This window comes from Arctopsyche grandis, chromosome 1 (genome assembly GCF_051622035.1).
Source record: "Arctopsyche grandis isolate Sample6627 chromosome 1, ASM5162203v2, whole genome shotgun sequence".
Taxonomy (NCBI): Eukaryota; Metazoa; Arthropoda; class Insecta; order Trichoptera; family Hydropsychidae; genus Arctopsyche; species Arctopsyche grandis.
The window spans coordinates 34587102-34605537 of NC_135355.1; the positions used below are offsets into that span (position 1 = coordinate 34587102).

An 18436-nucleotide genomic window follows, 5' to 3' on the forward strand; every position below is an offset into this window, starting at 1 on the left:
ATGGCGCAATTTGAAGTCTGGGGCACCCGGTGCATAGTCCCAACGTTGTCTACGATTGCGTGGCGTTAACGGAGATAAACAGCCTAAAAATTTTCAACGTGTGTTAATAAGAACGACTACAACCGATGACAATTCAGTTACACTTACGGTGTGAATAAAAAATACATATATAAATTTTAAAAAATTTATTGGAATAAAATAATAAACTTCACAACAGATGAATTGGCTAAAGCAGACAGTAAAATTAAATCAAAATTAACCAAACAAACAGATCACATGCTTACAATAAAGACAAACATATATGTAAATATATAAAAAAAAATCAAAAAAAAATAGGAAACAGTGTGTGCGATAACATAAATATAACATTGGTCCCATAAGCTTGCGAATGTAAAAATAGGTATACATTTGAAAAAACATCTAACAAGCTTGTGGTCACGTAAATGTTGAATAAATTAAATACATATACAAAAAAATTATCGAGGAAGTTTAAATTGCTATATAAAATTACATCAAAATGTTCTCAATATTGAAATGTAAAATATCACAGAAATATAAGTCAAGAAACTTGTGACCTATCTTTGTTCTCATGTTGAAATTCATGTACACAATTACATACATATATAAAAAGTTATAATTTAGTCATTTCGAAAATGAAAATCAATTTAAAATATTCGACTCCGTCACATTTTAATCGAACGTACTAAAAAATTAGTAGAATGGACGATGATGATAATAATAAGCCGATGTCAAAATTTTAACAGGAATTTACTTATGAAGTGTAACTAAATTATTTTTAAATACAATAACTAATCTACGTATAAACAATGTAAAGTTTTACATCAACATGCTGAAAGTTGCAAATATAGAGATGTTTACATTGAAAAAATAATTAAACAACTATTAATGTGTACATAAAATGTAATAATACTTATTAATGTCATTATTTAAAATATTGCAATGGGCGATTCAATTTATAATGTCTTATAATTGTATAAATAAACTCTGTTCGCATAATAAAAATGAGTATTCATCAGGAAAATTTGAAACAACCGGAATGATCCAAATCGTTATAAAATTAATAAATAAGACATTTGAATACAATAAAATACATTTAAATGTCTTCTTTTGTTTTTTGTTTTTTTCGGTCATATCGTCAGTCCGGAAGAAAAACTTCACAAGTAAAAAAAACGATTTTTGAGTTATCGATTACATACTCTGAAAAAAATCATTATTTTCGTCGAGTAATGATGATTTTTATAAAAATGTCATTTGTCAAGTTTCAAGTTACGTTTGATACATGGCAATAGTGTCGCTTTTCATTTGCAGGGAATTTGTTCACCACGTTCAAACTTCCAAAAAGACACTTTTGACGTTTTTCTTCCGGACCGACGATATGTATTGCGGTAAATCGAAAGTGTACTGAAATCTCCATGCTTTTATTTTCATATGTAAAATACAATTAAAAATTAAAATTATGTTCTACATATAAAAATACAACAACGAAAAAGCCAAAATGAAAACAATAAGATTTAAAATAAAGTAAAAATGTGCAAATAAAATACACGAATAAAGCGATTTCGGACGGTTGAAATTCTTATACAGATTACAATACAAAGCAAACATCGATAAATTTACGACTTAACAATGAATGATACAGTAAAAAAAAAATCTTTCTTAAATTAAAACTTCTACGGTAATTCTAAATCTATAGTTTGTTTAAGTAAGTCAAACTTTATTGGGCAACGGTAATGGAACTTTTCATAAGACAAGACTTTCTTTCTCTGGGAGCAAAGGAGTACCTCCTCTATGTCTTGCCCTAAGCAACAAAGCAGCACCGCCCAAAAGGAGCAAGAGTACTGCACCTAAACCTCCAGCCACACCTCCGGCGACACCTGCCCAACCTGCCCAGCTCGTACTGACCAACGACAGGCCCTCTGAAAAACCAGGCACAAATTACAAACATACATTCAAACAACAAAAAAGAAAAAAATCACACAAAAAACTCACCAACGGTAGCCGTCGGTTTGACGGGAGCGATTGTTGATGCATTCGCATTCGCCGACGATTTGTTCAGGTTCGATTCCTCGACTGATTTAGGAGTCGGTTTACTGACTTCGTTTACTTTCACCGGCTCTACATTAGGCTCTACGAATTTGTGTATCTTATATGGTTCTAGTTCGACTACGTATATCTCCTTCCCGTCTTTGGATATGGCAATATCGTGCGGATTCGAAAAGTCTTTATTGTTCGGACCAAATTGAGATAGAATCTTTTTGGTTGCAATGTCGATGACGAAGCCGCGAATTGGCCGGGATGTGTAGTCAGGACCGTTCACTACATATAGCTGACCGCCTGAAAAAACATATAAATATTTGATTAATAGTTGTATAATAAGCACTGAGCAACAAAAAATCACGTTTTTTTTTACTCACTGGACTAATCTATCTTAACTAAGTTTGACTCACTGAATTCGAATATGACACAATATTTTTTGTTGGCTTAATCTCGCTTAAGAGATATGAGCGTTTAACCGTTTGCCGCGGCCGTCTTCTATGAAAGCTTTGTGCGACAAGTCTATAGCGCGGCCGTCTTCCATAGAATTTCTGAACTTTGCACGGGATTTTGAGCCTTATATGCGCCTATTTCAACTGTTTTAAGGTTCAAAATTGGTTGAATATATTACTGAGAGTTGAATTCCATCTATTCAATTTGCTTAAAATTAATATATACCAGTCAAAATTAGTTTTTTGTGGAACCATACTGAAACCTCATTTATGTGACGTCACGTCTGTTGAACGATGGCGACGATACGTCTCAATTGTATGAAGAATGATTATTTGACAATTAAGCCAAAACTACGAGATATATTATGTATTTTATTGTTTAAAATAATACTTTATGTATTAATTAACATATCTGGTTACTTGAGTAATTATTAAAATCTGTATTTAAGGTCGAAAACTCGATTGCCAAGTTCGCGAAAAAGGTGCCGCGTACAGGGCTTGTTCACTATATTTATTGCCACGGGCAAAGGGTTAAAAAAAATGGCAAATTTTTGGCTTTTGCAGTCCTTAATTAAAAATCTAGTATTGCTGTGCTAAAAATGAGTTGTTAAAAATGTTTTTTCTATTGGTTGTGACTTTTTATTGCTTTGAAATACTTATAATTAATTATCTAGCGAATTTTAAAATTCAAAAATACAAAATAAATTTGTTGTTTTTTTCCTTTTATCACGTAGATAAGGGTTGGTTTTCAATCTCAAAATTATATTTTATTTTTATTTTATCTGAACGTAGTAATACGAGCGGTAAATGATTTTAAATTACAATATGAATTAAATAAAGGCTCATCGCTCATCCTTAATAAGTGAGAGTGAGCGAGTGAGATGGAGTGATGCGCTCTCCATTCATTATCTCGCTCTTGCATCATCCATTTATGTTCATTTTTAAACTCAATTGAAAATCATTTACCGCTTGAGTTATTACGTTTCGATAAAAACAAAAAATATTGACATAAAAAAACAATCCTTATAAACGTGATAAAGTGAAAAATTATCTCATAATATTATGGGGGGGGAGGGAAAGTATATTTTTGATTTTTAAAATTCGCTAGATTATTAATTATAAGTATTTCAAAGCAATAAATTATTATTTTGAATAAAAACAATAATTTTATTTTACTAGCGCCATCTATGTTTAAAACTAATAAACAAACGATGGATAAACGTCAACGACTATCTCGCCGGGCAGATATCAAACGCGTCTTACACGATATTTTTGCACCATCGTAATGGCGGAGGATCCATTTACTTATATTGATAACCAAAATGAAAACGATCGGATAAGAGGCAAACTTTTTCCTGAATTGTAATCGTATGTGAAATATAAAGGAGGTACGTAAAAATCACAATCAATAGAAAAAACATCTGACCATTGATTCCAATACTCATTTTTGGCACAGCAATACTAGATTTTTAATTACGGACTGTAAAAGCCAAAAATCTGTAAAAATTGCCGATTTTTTTAATCGCTCATATCTCTTAAATGAGAGAAAACCTAAAAAATCATTGTCATATTCGAATTTAGTAGGTCAAACTTAGTAAAAATTGATAAGTATCCGCTTCCGTAATTTTTTTTTTGTTACTCAGTGTAGTAAATAGTTGTATATTCTGGTTGTCTGTTAGTTTTGTAATAAGAAATTAAATAAATGTAACCTTTTTTAGGGGAATACGCAACGCTGAATAATCTTGAACCAATAACCGGCGAATGAAACTGTATAACGAAAGTTCCATCACTGCAGTTGAAACATTGCACGCGACCATTTTCACGATCTGCAGCGCACAATAGTCCTTTATCTTCGGCCAATACGAGAGCGTGAGGAATGGCAAACGAATACGGTTTAGCTACTACTTGTGCAACACCTAAAATCATCAAAACAGTGAAACGCCAATGATAAAAATTCAATTGACGGGTGTAAAATGTTCAATCAAAACATGAAATTATTATAACCGTGGAATGAATTTCTGCCCCACTGTAATATCCTTTTTCCGGCTGCCGAGTATTTGATAACTCGAGCATTACAATACCCATCGGATACGAAGAAATCCCCCGATTCCATTACCGCTACGCCAGTAGGTTTACAAAAGTGGTGGTTGTCGTTGCCCGGGGTGAATCTGTATAGTAAATCATGGCACAATTAGATTTGATTTGATTTAATGATGTCAAAACATCGGTACGAGATAAATACCTCACTCCGAGGGTCAATGAAGGTGTTTCTTTCTCGCCACTGGGAAATTTCATAACTTGATGAAGAGCTACGTCAGTCACCCATACATTATTTTTACTATCCACCGTCAACCCATGAGGCATAAAAAACCTACAAAATATTAATCATATCAATGCAAAATCAAATCATTTTTATATTAGTGTCTGAAGAAGAAAGTTTTCCATCAATGGGTTATTTTAATATAAAAACATATGGAAGCGATACGTGGCGGCTGAATGCTCAAATTTTCAACAGTATTTTCAATAAGAAGCATTTTTTCAAATCGTGCATTAGTATGGCTCAGTGGTTGCGTTTATGTTTAGCACCGAGAGGTTACCGGGTTCGATCCAGTGCTAATTTATTTTTATTTTTATTACAATCAATGTACACTCGTCATTACAGATCGCTCCAATTCGACGAGTGTACGAGCACGGTCAGACAACGTATACAGTACGTTCAATAAACATCGAATACAATAATTAATCAAGTGCAGAAATAATAATCATAGAGACATCTATGGATTTTTTTTTTTAGATTTTGTCCACAATTATTATTACAATTTTTATACACGAAATTATAGAGACATCTATAGATTTCAGATTTCTGTGCATAATTTCTAAAAATTATACACACAGATTTTTGTGACAACAGGAAATGATCTATTACAAATTTTCAGGAATCGTTTCAACAGTGATCAGTTAAAATTGGCAAACTCTGATAGAGAAACGATCGATTTGGAGTCACAAAACCCCCAAATCTAACCAGCAGTTTGGCGAGTCGATCCATCGATCGCAGTGGTGCTAAATATATACGCTACCATTAAGCCGAACTGCTGTCTAATCTTTAATGCTGCTGGTCAAACGAGGTGTTTTATATATTCAATTTTCAAATAAAAGTTTGCTTGTTCGTCGTACCAAATTGAAAAATTAACATCTTCTAATGATAAATTTTAGTATCATTTTTCAAAAATTTACTATCTATAACATGCATAGATGTCTCGCTCATTATTCTTATATGTAGTGTTGCGTAGGGTTGGGTTCAGTATCCAAATGAAAGTCGCTTCACAGCATTTATTCAACGATTCAGGAGGTCCATACGAAACTGTCGCTGACTATAGAATAATCCGATCCACCGTGTGCACCTACTTATAAAGGATAAGTTGCTCACCACAGCTTCCCTGATCCATTTATGTATCTATTATCTACAGATATACTGTGGCGAGTCTCACGCACTCGCCCGGGTTCTGAGAACTCTAGCGTATCCTTTGTTAGGGCACTTACTGACACTTAGACACTGGATACTCTCTCTCACGTTCCCACGTTACAATAATATTTGTAGTATGCTTATATGTATGTTTAAAATTTGTAGTATGGGTGGGTTCAGGATCCAAATGAAAGGCCAAAGTCGCTTCACAGCATTTATGGCTCGGTGGTTGCGTTTATGTTAAGCACCGAGAGGTTCCCGGTTTCGATCCCGTGTTAATATTTAATGCTGCTGGTCAGACTTGGATATTTGTGACTCCAAGTCGATCGTTTCCCATCAGAGTTTGCCAATTTATCTGATTTCATTGTTGAAACGGTTCCTCCATCAAATTGGCAAAAATCATCCTACCCGCTATGTCACGAATATCTTAATTTGATGTATGTACAAGTCTAAATCCATAGACTCTTATAGTTCTTCAGCCTCTCGAAATACAGCGATTTATCTAATAAAAATGCTGCAATGTACGTAATTAATTGTCTAGGAGGGCGCATTGCGGTTTACCTGTTAGGCCGTCCTGGTATGTAAAAATAAAATAAATATTATAGTTCAGTGAACCATCACCTAAACTAAAATACACCTCCCCACAACATTTTTGCTTCGAAACGGGAAGAAATTGAGCAAACCAACATAAAGATTGGAGACCCATCATTAGGACTTACATGTTCTGACCCCACTGATCGATCAATTGACCAGTGGAGCTGTTGAGAACAGCTATCGTCGGCAAGGCTATCGGCTGTTCATTAGTATTCCAATATCGATTGTCATTAGTGAAAGTCGACGGATTCCATGTTCTGGAAGCGCGATGGAAAACGACAACATGCCCGGAACAATCAATGGACACGGCCGACACTTGGCCGAGCTTGGTATGTGAATCAGGCCAACCCGGTACCGATACGGGAGCTAAAACACAATAAAATATCAGTAAAAATCTACATATAGGTGCATACATAACTATTATCATTTTTAAATTTACTATAATTGAGTTTGTTTATTGCAGCGTTGACGTTCATTTGGGGTTGGTGTGCAATGGACCATGAATTCTGCACGGGAGCTACATAGTCAGGGTACTGTGAGTTGTCCACGTATTCAGCAGCATCGGGATACACCGGTGCTGGATTCAGGCGTTGACTAGTTCCGAAGCGTCTCGTCTCTTCATACTATAATTCAACGATTAAATCAAATGTGTTTGCTTGTTGGAGGTTTGATCTATAATACTCCATTTGAAGCCTAAAATAATATATATATATATATAAATATAATCTTGATGTGTTATTGAAACAACGTTATCGGTGTAATCAAAGCATCTCAGTATACCATATATGTATGTATGTCGTTCTAGATATAAGACGCTATTTTTATTAAATATCAAAGTGTTATTATTACTTAAACATCAAACGGTGATTGTTAGATGAATCACAAAATATAAACAATGTGTGATAGAAGTTTAATACAACTATTAAGTAATCAAATTAATTGTGATTTATAAATAATGCGCAAATGATAAAAAAAATTCGGATGTGATCGGCCCACGACTTTATCTATGTATTTGAGGAATATAAGATGTATAAAAAACAAAATTCTATAATAAAACATGGCTATGAGAGCATTTTCGATACAAATTGAGCGCAAATATAAGGAATCTTACACATGACGAAAGTTCTACTTCCAGCTGTCGGATTTTGTTCAAAATTTTAATTATTATTTAAAATCACTATAAATATGTATTAACAACAAAAAATATCAAGAAGATAGAAATAATTTAAAAGGTCAAAATAAAATAATGAAATATTGTTTTAAAAAAAATTACTACTTCCGGTTTAAGAATTCTAATCAAAACCTTATCAATTTTAAGTTAGTACATAAAGAATACAAATATAAATTTTCAGTTTGATACGTTCAGGGGTGTGGATAAAATCGTGTGGTCACAACATTTTTGATTTTTCTAGGAGGAAAAAATCCCATTTCCGGTTTATTTAATTTAATATTATTTTTTTTTATTTTCATCACATTGATACAAGGATTATGCTTGAATTTTTTCGTGAATAGTACACATGTTCAAGGAGTCGAAAAAAGTAGTGGAAGAAAAATCGAACAAGATTAAACTGCCACTTCCGGTTGACGGGTGTTCACCAAATTTTATATATAACCTAGTATTAAGCTTAAACTTCTAGATATGAAATTTCAGTTCAATACACTAAAAGGTTTCCGAGAAGAACATAAGAAACCCAGAGAAATGTAATAATAATAGAAGGGCCCTTACAAATGAATAATTGTTTTCAATATTACGCAGTACGTCTCTATAAATACGCTACAACGCACGGAATACAATCGGATCAATTTACTTATAAAAATGTATCCCATGTTGTTTATTGTGTGTTTTTGAATGCATTGTGCAATTTTTGCCGACGCTTGCCCATCTTGCGAGTAATATAAACAAACGGAGAAGTTTTTATCGGACATACGTCGAGCACCAAGCATCAAATACGACTGATGCTAAAATTATTTACGATTGTCTGTAGACAATCGTCACTTGACAACAATATGACGCCTAAAGCCACTTCTATTAATATAACATTTCTCTGAAGAAATCTCGATTCTCAAGAGTAAAAGCACTACTTTCGGTTGAGGTGATATATTTAAAAAATATATCAATGTATACAATTAAAATTCATCCTAATCTGTTGAGCGGTTCGGGAGATAATTGAATCAAAAAACCTTTAAAAAAAAAAGGACACCTATAAGGGGAGGTACCATTTCCCGTCAACTTATCAATTGGAAAAAAATATACGTCATATCGATAAGCAAATTCAATAACCGATACTAAGTTTCAGTTCGATAGGACTTACAGTTCAAAAATTCCCCAAAATACACAGACACACACACACACACATACACATTTTTTTCTAGATCATGAAAACGTTAAATTTAGTGATTTTTTTTTAGAATTATACTTGAATTTTTTGGTGAAGATCACACATGTATAAGGGGTCGAAATGAAAAGTGGAAGAAAAATCGAACAAGAGTAAACTGCCACTTCCGGTTGAGGGATGCTTACCAAAATTTATATTATATATAACTTGGTATTATGCTTAAACTTCTAGATATGAAATTTCAGTTCAATAAACTAAAAGGTTTCTGAGAAAAACATAAAAAACCTCGATTCTCTAGAGTGAAAGTACTACTTCCGGTTCAGATAAAAATATTTAAAAAATATAAGGTTATAAAGATTATTATTTATATTACATGTAAAAAAGATTTAATCCGATTCAGTTAGCGGTTTGGGAGATGATTGAATTCAAAAACTTAAAAAAGGAGAGGTACCATTTCCGGTCAACTAAAAAATTTAAAAAAAAATTTACGTCATGTCGATAAGAATTTTAGTAACCGATACTAAGTTTTGGTTCGATAGGACTAACGGTGTTCAAAAAATCCCCAAAATACACAGACACACATACATAAAAACAGACACCCACACATTTTTATTAGATCATGAAAACGTGATCAGTAATCGATTCTGAGTTCGAATCAGTCAAAATCTCGAGTTCGAATTTTCGCATCATCAAAAAACTTCATCTATTGTTACTACGTACATACAAAAAATTAAATTCAATACGACAAATGTGTATAGTTTTCAAATAAAAAAAAAATAGCTCAACTCGCATCGGTATAACAAATTACACAAAAATGTACAAGAAACTTTTCAATACGAAATAAATAAAGTGGGAGTAAAAGTACGATGTGGGTATCGAATGTACGATAGGATGTGAGGAGTGAGGTAAAAAGAGTGATAGCCTTACGCCCTGAGTGTTGATCGAAGCGATGCACGTGCAAAAGAGCAACAGCGTGAATACATATGGTAGGTGAATTCGGCTGGGGTAGGCGCAGTCGTAGGCGGCCGGCCCTCTCATGTCTGACCTCTACGTTGACGTTGACGTTGACGAGACTATGTTGACGTTGACACGTGTCGTCGAGTCTCGATCCAGATCCAGATCCAGATCCACCTGTGGCCACTGAACGGCGAACACCTCATGCCATACGTCGGACGTGCGCCCAACAGACGCTGTCGCCGAACCACTGACAGCTAGCGCACCGCTTGCCCCAACACTGCATTACACACCCATCACCCACCTCTTCCACTATTTTGGTAATTGGACTATTCGTCACATTGGGGTGGTCTTCTTCTTCTTGTTAATGCCTTGTCCGCATCCGGACGTTGGCGACCGCCTCGTCGATTATTTGAATATATCCGCATCGGTCTTCAGCGGCTCGGAACAGCTCTTCGGCGCTCATATCGGTCCACATGCGCATGTTTCGAAGCCAAGATAACTTTTTCCTGCCAATCCATTTTTTTCCTTCTATTTTCCCCATGGTTATCAAACGGATAAATTCGTATTTTGGACCCCGTATCATGTGTCCGAGGTACTCCATCTTTCTCCGCTTGATGACAGAAACAAGTTCCCTGCCTCTCCCCATCATGCCGAGGACAGCTTCGTTTGATATCTTTTTCGTTCACGGAATCTTCAGCATACGCCTATAGACCCACATCTCAAAAGCTTCAATGCGGCTGATCATCTTGGTTTTCAGAGTCCACGTCTCACATCCGTGTAGTAATACTGTCCAGACGTAGCTCTTCGCGAATCTCAACCGCGTATGAAGATTGAGATGCTTGTTTGTAAGCGCCGCCTTCATTTTTACAAATGCTGTTCTAGCCATCTCGATGCGGATTCTTAAATCTTCATCTGGGTCCATCTCTTCATTCAGCCAGGTACCCAGGTATTTGAATCTTTTTACTCTTTCTATCACCTCTCCATCCGAGGTTAGATTCCCGGTGTCTGTTTGCATTCTATTTACTATCATAAATTTTGTCTTTTTTAGATTTATGCGCAGACCTCTTCGATTGCTTTCTTGATGTACACGGTCTAGAGATCTTTGCAGGTCTGCTAAATTTTCAGCGACTAGTGCCGTGTCATCAGCATATCTTATATTGGTGATCGTCTCGCCGCCCACCTTGATGCCCTCCGCCTCTTGGAGAGCATCGTGGAAGATGGATTCGGTGGAGGTGTTAAAAAGAGTAGGTGATAGGATGCATCCTTGCCTGACGCCCCGTTCTATAGGAATCTCATCAGTGAATTGATCATCGACACGTACTACTGCAGTCTGATTCCAATAAATATTTCGTAGCAATCTGACATCTCTGTCATCCAGGCCAATATTTTTTAATGTTTCCATCAGGCGAGCGTGTTGGACACGGTCAAAGGCCTTTTCAAAGTCTATAAAGCAGATGTACACAGGTTTACGGACTTCTCTGCATCTTTGGAGTAGTGTTTTCATACAGAAAAGGGCCTCTCGGGTACCCAAGCCTTGTCTGAACCCAAACTGCTCTCTGCTAATCGCCTCTTCACACCGTGAGTAAATTCTGCCCTGTATTATCTTTAGTAGGATCTTCAATGTGTGACTCATTAGGCTAATTGAGTGGTCACAAAGACAATTTTTGCCATGAAAATCGCGAATACACAATATTTGGCACTCAAGTTCTCGTTACTATGATAGTTATCGTTAGTATGAGGGACTTTTCGGCTGCCAGATGTTCCGTTATAGAGATTTTAGTGACTTTGTGACGAGTAATTTTTGACCAGTAATCACCGAACCCACTATTTTCTAGGTTAACGGACTACTAGTCATATGTGAATGCGACAGTTGCGCTTCGACCAGATAATACGTATTTTAAATCGACAAAATCGAGGTTTCGTATTCTCCTCCGAAACTGGACCAATTTTTAAAAAAATTTCATCATCGGTATGAGAAAGATATTTTCTGTACAACTATGCGCGTATTTTTTTTGCTGGAGCATGCTGGACTCATTTCGTGGGTGTAAAAAAGAGGTGATTTTATAGATGTTTGGCCGATCCTAGCTACTATAAAAAATAACTAATCAAAAAAATAAAACGATAAATGCACCCCAATGGTGGATATTCACAGCATATTAAAAAAAAATTTCTCTAGTGCCATAATTGAGGAAGGGAGAAGTCTAATACATTGTTAATTAATGGACAAGGCGCTGGTGTCCAGCCCTCTTAATCACTAAGTATACTTAATTGTTTTCATAAATCGATGAATCTATAATTCTGCAATGTTCCTTTTTAATAATTGAAGTATTTTTTGGAAAAAAATGTCCTGGTTTTGAATTTGAAGAAATATGGCCACCTTATAGTAAAGTGACAATACACAAGTTACATCGTATTACATAATATTATGTATTAGATGTATTATGAGCATTTATAAGAATTATAAATAGGTTTTTCAGCTCTTTTTCCTATTATGCTGTACATATTAACATTATAATAATATAATACTATGATTACTAACAAAATAAAATTGTAAAATACAAAATGATCAGTAGATCAGTAGCTATTAATTTTGCTATTTGTCCTGGATTTTCCGGGACAGTACCAGTGCACTAATTTAAAACAAAAATAATTCAATGGAGTAGATCCATAGTTACAACGCTACAACAAGGGTCCGGATTTTCTCTAGGCGGCTTCGATCGTCACTATGTGATTATCCAAAAACATTGCCTGAACGAGTAGCGAAGTGAAACATAGAATAAAAAAATTGTAATAAAAAATCATCAGCATTAGACATAATTTTTTTAGTTTTACTATGCAGAAAAATCTCAAGTTCAAATGGGTGAAACATAGAAAGATATTCCATGTAATAAAAAATATTTATTCAGTTACACATACATATATACACATGTAAATATATTTCATAATGTACTAATCCACTGTTTTCCTTACAAAATACATATATATTCACATTCTTTCAACATTTATCTATTGTTAATATCCCAACAATCTAGAGCTATACACATATTTAAATAAAAGAAAATAAAAAGTAACACATTTTATTCATCAAAAATAGTTCTGAAAATTAACAATAAAAAAGCCACTTTGGATAAGTTAAATAAACAAAAATTTACATTTAATAAAAATTTATTAATTATCTTTAGATTGCTCCTTCTGGATGAATTTAAAGACGCCACTCGTTATCTTCTTTATATTTTGAAGAGAATTATTAGAAAATTCATTATTTTTCAACTGTCTTTCATAAAATTGCAGATCTTCAAAAGTTTTTTGAAACAGAAAAGATCTTACCTGTGGCATATTTTTAAGCTTTGCACGCGTTATCTGGAAGGCTTTTAAAATTTTTTTAGTAGACGTACTCGGATTTAAAGAGCCGAAAGGATTGATCATTTGCTTTTGAACTTTTTTGATTTTTTTCTTTTCAATTTTCGCCTTTTGTTTCTTTGCCTTTCGAGTTTCTATTTTATCCAAAGATAACAAATGAAGATAGTCTTCTCTCGGCAAAGAAGAAAAAACAGTTGAATACATTATGCTAAGGTCTACTCTCAGATCTAAAGGAATCACGTCTGAAATCTGACCAGTCATCTTATATACAGCGTCACGCAATTTATTTAATGTGTCTTTACCTTTGCATAATCCCCGTTGTCCAATTAAAATCATATTGAGCTTTTTACAAACATCATTAATATCCGATGAAATTTTCCTTAAATCTTTGGAATCCTTTTCACATTTAATCTGCTTTTTATGGAATTGATTTTTTAGACCAATTAGTGAAGAATGCAAACCGGACGGCTTACCAATATACGTGTTCAATACCTCCAAATCATTTGATAGCATTTTAATTGCTTCGTGTTTATTTTCTGGTATAAAAACTTGCAATGTTGTGTTGTGGTACATTGTTGGCTTATTGAAGCAATCGTTAAACTCGACCCAAAAGTCGATTTGATTAGAAAGTTCACCGTCTAGAAACAGCGAATGACCCAAAGCAGTGACCTGTTGTTTATAACCCACACGATATTTCATTGATAGGTTCTCAAGTTGTGATGCACCCTCAGCTGCCATCATCTTTGCTTGAAGAAGTGAAACCAGCACATGTGATGTACCCATGTGATTGATCAGCTGATTATCGGTATTTAAATTTTGGCTAAAAATTTTCATCTTCTTAGGAGACTTTTGATCAGTCCCAATTTCTGATTTTCTTTTTAAATTTGTTCCAGAACTAATTTCTCTATCGAAGGGTGTTTGGATTTCTTTACTGGATATTGCTTTAGGCTCTATAGCAATTTGATTAGGTATCAGTTTTATTGTGCTTTGTGAATCGACATTAGAACTTCTTACTCCATCAGGAATATAAACAGGTGAATAGTCGTGCACGAATGGAGACGATAGATTGTATTGAGTTTTAAGAACTTTACAGAAGTTCACGGTGTGTCCTTTCTGTGCACATCCGCTGCAGAATATATTTGACAGCAACTTTTTAGATTTATCTTCTATCAAAGGTATTTCATTTTTCACCTAAAACAAATCAAATACGGAAGACATCATCAGAAAAAAATCGAGAATGGATGAATCGATTGTATACATAGTTTAATGAACGAATAGTATTTTTCAATGTTTGTAAATCTTACTGTTAAGTGATAGCGTCTCCATAAATCAGGACAACTATAACTAGGATGTCCATAAATGTTACAAGTTGAACACTTCATGCTTTTCCAGTTAAAACAATGGGGACATTTGGCAGAAAACCCATTTTTTCGCTTATATCCACACTAAAGTAATAAAAAAAAAATATTATTATAGAAAAACATTGACTTTATTAATATATTATATCTATATTAAAAATAAATTACATTTAGGCAGATTCCTTCGGGACACCTGAAGTGGGAATGACCGTTAGATCCGCACATTAGACATTTCTTTTGTCTGTATTGGCATTTGAATTCTTTGTGTCCAAATTTATTACAGTGTGAGCAGCTATAATAAATAAAAAATTAAGTAAATAATATGATAAAATGATAGTTTGAATAATTCAGAGTATAGTATATACACAAAAATTGTGTCGACGTGACGAGCCAGAATGTTAAATTACAGAAAACACAAATATCGGAAGGCAAAGATCGAAAATCGAAAGATCAAAAAAAAGGGTGCATGGTAAACGGTACATACTCACTTAATTTGCGCGAGCAGGATACAACAGGAACAAGAGGAACAGGCTTTTCCTCCCGTATTCTGCGCGCGCACATTAATACGGGAGGAAAAGCCTGTTCCTCTTGTTCCTGTTGTATCCTGCTCGCGCAAATTAAGTGAGTATGTATGTGAGTATGTACCGTTTACCATGCACCCTTTTTTTTTTGATCTTTCGACTTAAGATCTTTCAATTTTCGATCTTTGCCTTCCGATATTTGTGTTTTCTGTAATTTAACATTCTGGCTCCTCACCGAGACCGAAAAAAATTATATATATATATATATACATGTTATAACTTACACTTCTCTCTTTTTATGTTTGGTGAGAAATTTGTCTGCTATATCAACAGCCCATAATTCTTTAGAAACTAAAAATAAAATGATAAAAAAATGAAAATTACTCCGTATAATTAAAGCATAAACATGTTTGTCTGTTTAAAAATCTTACAAGGCATTTGATTTTGAATTCTCGCATGGTCAAAGTTTTCTCCTCCCCAACTTTGATCATAGAATTTATTCATATCTTTCAGGCATTTGCTTAAAGTAGTCTTTTCATTTGCAGCATCGTTGATCTGGTGATTGATGCCGGCCTCCGAGTCGACTGTACAATCAGCCTCTTCGTATACAATTTTCCCGATTTTGGGACTTTTTACACCGACGACGTTAGCCATTATCAACGTGTCTTCGTCGACGTTGATAATTTCACTCACTTCACGATTTCGCGAAAGACTTTTTGGCTTTCGTGTCAAGGGTGTACTGATGGGAACATCGACAACGCTGTCAGGAAAATCGGAACTTTCCGATTCATATATATCAGTGAAAGGTGTGAAATTTTCTTCAGAAATTGTGTAATTTTTTAGTTTCGAATTTAAATTCCTCTTCCCTTTGCTTTTCGGCGTTGCAAACATCTGAGCATCATTCAGAGCACTGACTGTCAGACTCGGCGTACATGGTGTTTTTAAATTCTTTTCAAGAGCAGGCGACGGCGTTTTGGAACTAGAATCGGCATTCGCCAATAAGACCTTTCGTCTAGAGCTAGCGTTAAAATCAGAAATTTCTTCGGACAAGTCTGATCCGTGCAGCTGAAAGTTAAACGAATAATCCTGATCTTGTCCTTTGTTGGATATGTTTAAAACGGAACAATCCGTCGTGATGAAATCGTCAGATGTTGACGAGACAACGGACGGTACAGGACTTGTACACTTATGTTGATTGGGGGTATTGACTTTAGATTTCTTATTTCCAACCAGCGGTGTGCTTTGATTTTTATTCTTTGCAGGCATTATGGTGTCTTCGTCGGAACTTTCGATACATATGGCGGGACACGGAGGAAGTGCAACTTCAATAACCGACTCATCGTCGCTGCTTTCAAGAGTGATAATTCCAGAATGCACAGTACTCTTGCCTCTTTTGCTATTGCGAGATTTAGAAACATTTCCTTTTTCTGCTTTCGTTTGGTCATTATTCAAATTTGACGGAGACTTGGTTACGTCACTTGCATCTTGAGAGATCACATTAACTATATCACTATCAGCAATAGTAGAGTTAGAAGCTTTCGCCTTTACAGACGCGTTATTTTTTACAGTCGATATGTTCTTTTTACTTTGGACTTCTTTTTTATTTGATTGCTCGCCGTCTGTTTTAAGCGTTGAACTAACACTGTCACTTTGCGAAACGTCAGATTTCGTCGTAGTAACAGGAGACATACTCGGTGTTTTTATTTTATCATCAGTAGTATGTTTATAAGAATTCAACAAATCCCACCTATTCAGTAAATTTCTGTTCTGTTGATTGTTTCTATAGTCATTTTGGTTGTGTGGTTGACTATTTTTGCCAGCATAGTCAACCTTCGATACTTTTTCAGTGACCATATTACTAATATCTCTACTTTTTTTATTTGACTTCTGACTTCTCACTTCTAACTTCGACTTCTGATAAGGAGTGGAATTAGCTTCCGGTGTAGAAATAGACCAGTATCTCTTTGAAATGGCACGTTTCGTTACATCGTCAACGTTAAAAGTGTACGGAGTAGAAGGCTCTGTGGGTTTTTCTATTGTCGTTTTATCGACGTAATATATGCTGGAGTAGTATTTGTCATCATGGTCGTCGTCTTCATTGTCAGATTTTAAAAATTCCTATAATAAACAATTTCGTAAGTATAATTAGTTAAATCTACAAAATTAAATTGTTTTATTCCAATTATAATTAAACTGAGTACATGGTCTCCGTGACGAGCCAGAATGTTAAATTACAGAAAACACAAATATCGGAAGGTAAAGATCGAAAATCGAAAGATCTTAAGTCGAAAGATCAAAAAAAAAAGGGTGCATGGTAAACGGTACATACTCACTTAATTTGCGCGAGCAGGGTACAACAGGAAGAAGAGGAACAGGCTTTTCCTCCCGTATTCTGCGCGCGCACATTAATACGGGAGGAAAAGCCTGTTCCTCTTGTTCCTGTTGTATCCTGCTCGCGCAAATTAAGTGAGTATGTACCGTTTACCATGCACCCTTTTTTTTTTGATCTTTCGATTTTCGATCTTTGCCTTCCGATATTTGTGTTTTCTGTAATTTAACATTCTGGCTCGTCACATAGACCCCAGCATATGGTACCTTCACTCAATAAATAAGACTAATTTTTTTCATTAAAAACAGCTATTCCGTCGTGTAACTAATTAATAAAACATTACAATTTTTTATTCACATAAATTAGGGCAAATGAGGTGAATATGTATACTCTAGCAAATATAAAAAAATAAAGTACAATTACAAAACAATAATGACATGTTCATACAAGCTGCAAAACATGACGGGTAATTGGATCAACAAAAATGAGCCGCACTAGAATGACATGAAGGAATACACATAACCTATAAATAAGTGACAGGTGGTCACATAATGTGTCAACAGTTGCGATGCTCACCATGTATCCTCGCGTGCCACAGCAAAAGGCTGCATTCAGACGATGCGAAGAAGTTATCAGACCACCGCGTCTATTCGCACTACAGCGGTTCTCGGTCAGTACGACCTGCGAGCCCTTTTGACGTTGACAGAACCAACGGTCCAAAGGATAAGCCCAACAGACTAATGCCACAGCGCAGGTCTCTTCGGATCTCAGTTGTGGCCTTACTTTTGGCCTAAAGTCGTATTTACACTATACGCGAAAAAAAGCGAACAAGCGAGTAAGATTCCGTGATTATTTCGCACAAAGCGATATCGCACACGTCATTAAAATCTTGATCACCGAACATCTGGCACGAGATGAGATAACGAGAACACGAGTGCCAGATATTCCGTCATTGGTATGCCCCCACCCTAGAGAACTACGTAGTGTACAATATATACAAAATTTACGCTT

The 18436-nt window shown here is 35.0% G+C and overlaps 3 protein-coding genes across 3 annotated transcripts in view; 1 reads left to right on the forward strand and 2 right to left on the reverse strand.

Moving 5' to 3' along the window:
• LOC143916237 (methyltransferase-like protein 25B) overlaps positions 1–18436 on the forward strand; it is a 588188-nt gene that overhangs the window by 8598 nt on the left and 561154 nt on the right. The gene's annotated exons all lie outside the window — the stretch shown is intronic.
• On the reverse strand, positions 171–10136 carry Pal1 (Peptidyl-alpha-hydroxyglycine-alpha-amidating lyase 1). Its single transcript, XM_077437246.1, has 8 exons — positions 9828–10136; positions 7004–7187; positions 6690–6930; positions 4750–4878; positions 4512–4675; positions 4217–4423; positions 2011–2355; positions 171–1937 (listed from the first exon to the last, which is right to left on the reverse strand). The coding sequence occupies exons 1-8, from the start codon at positions 9936–9938 to the stop codon at positions 1762–1764; spliced, it is 1557 nt and encodes a 518-aa protein (XP_077293372.1). The 5' UTR covers positions 9939–10136; the 3' UTR covers positions 171–1761.
• Positions 12738–18405, reverse strand: Zcchc7 (Zinc finger CCHC-type containing 7). Its single transcript, XM_077446881.1, has 6 exons — positions 18002–18405; positions 15528–17214; positions 15381–15447; positions 14744–14867; positions 14522–14662; positions 12738–14408 (listed from the first exon to the last, which is right to left on the reverse strand). The coding sequence occupies exons 1-6, from the start codon at positions 18002–18004 to the stop codon at positions 13026–13028; spliced, it is 3405 nt and encodes a 1134-aa protein (XP_077303007.1). The 5' UTR covers positions 18005–18405; the 3' UTR covers positions 12738–13025.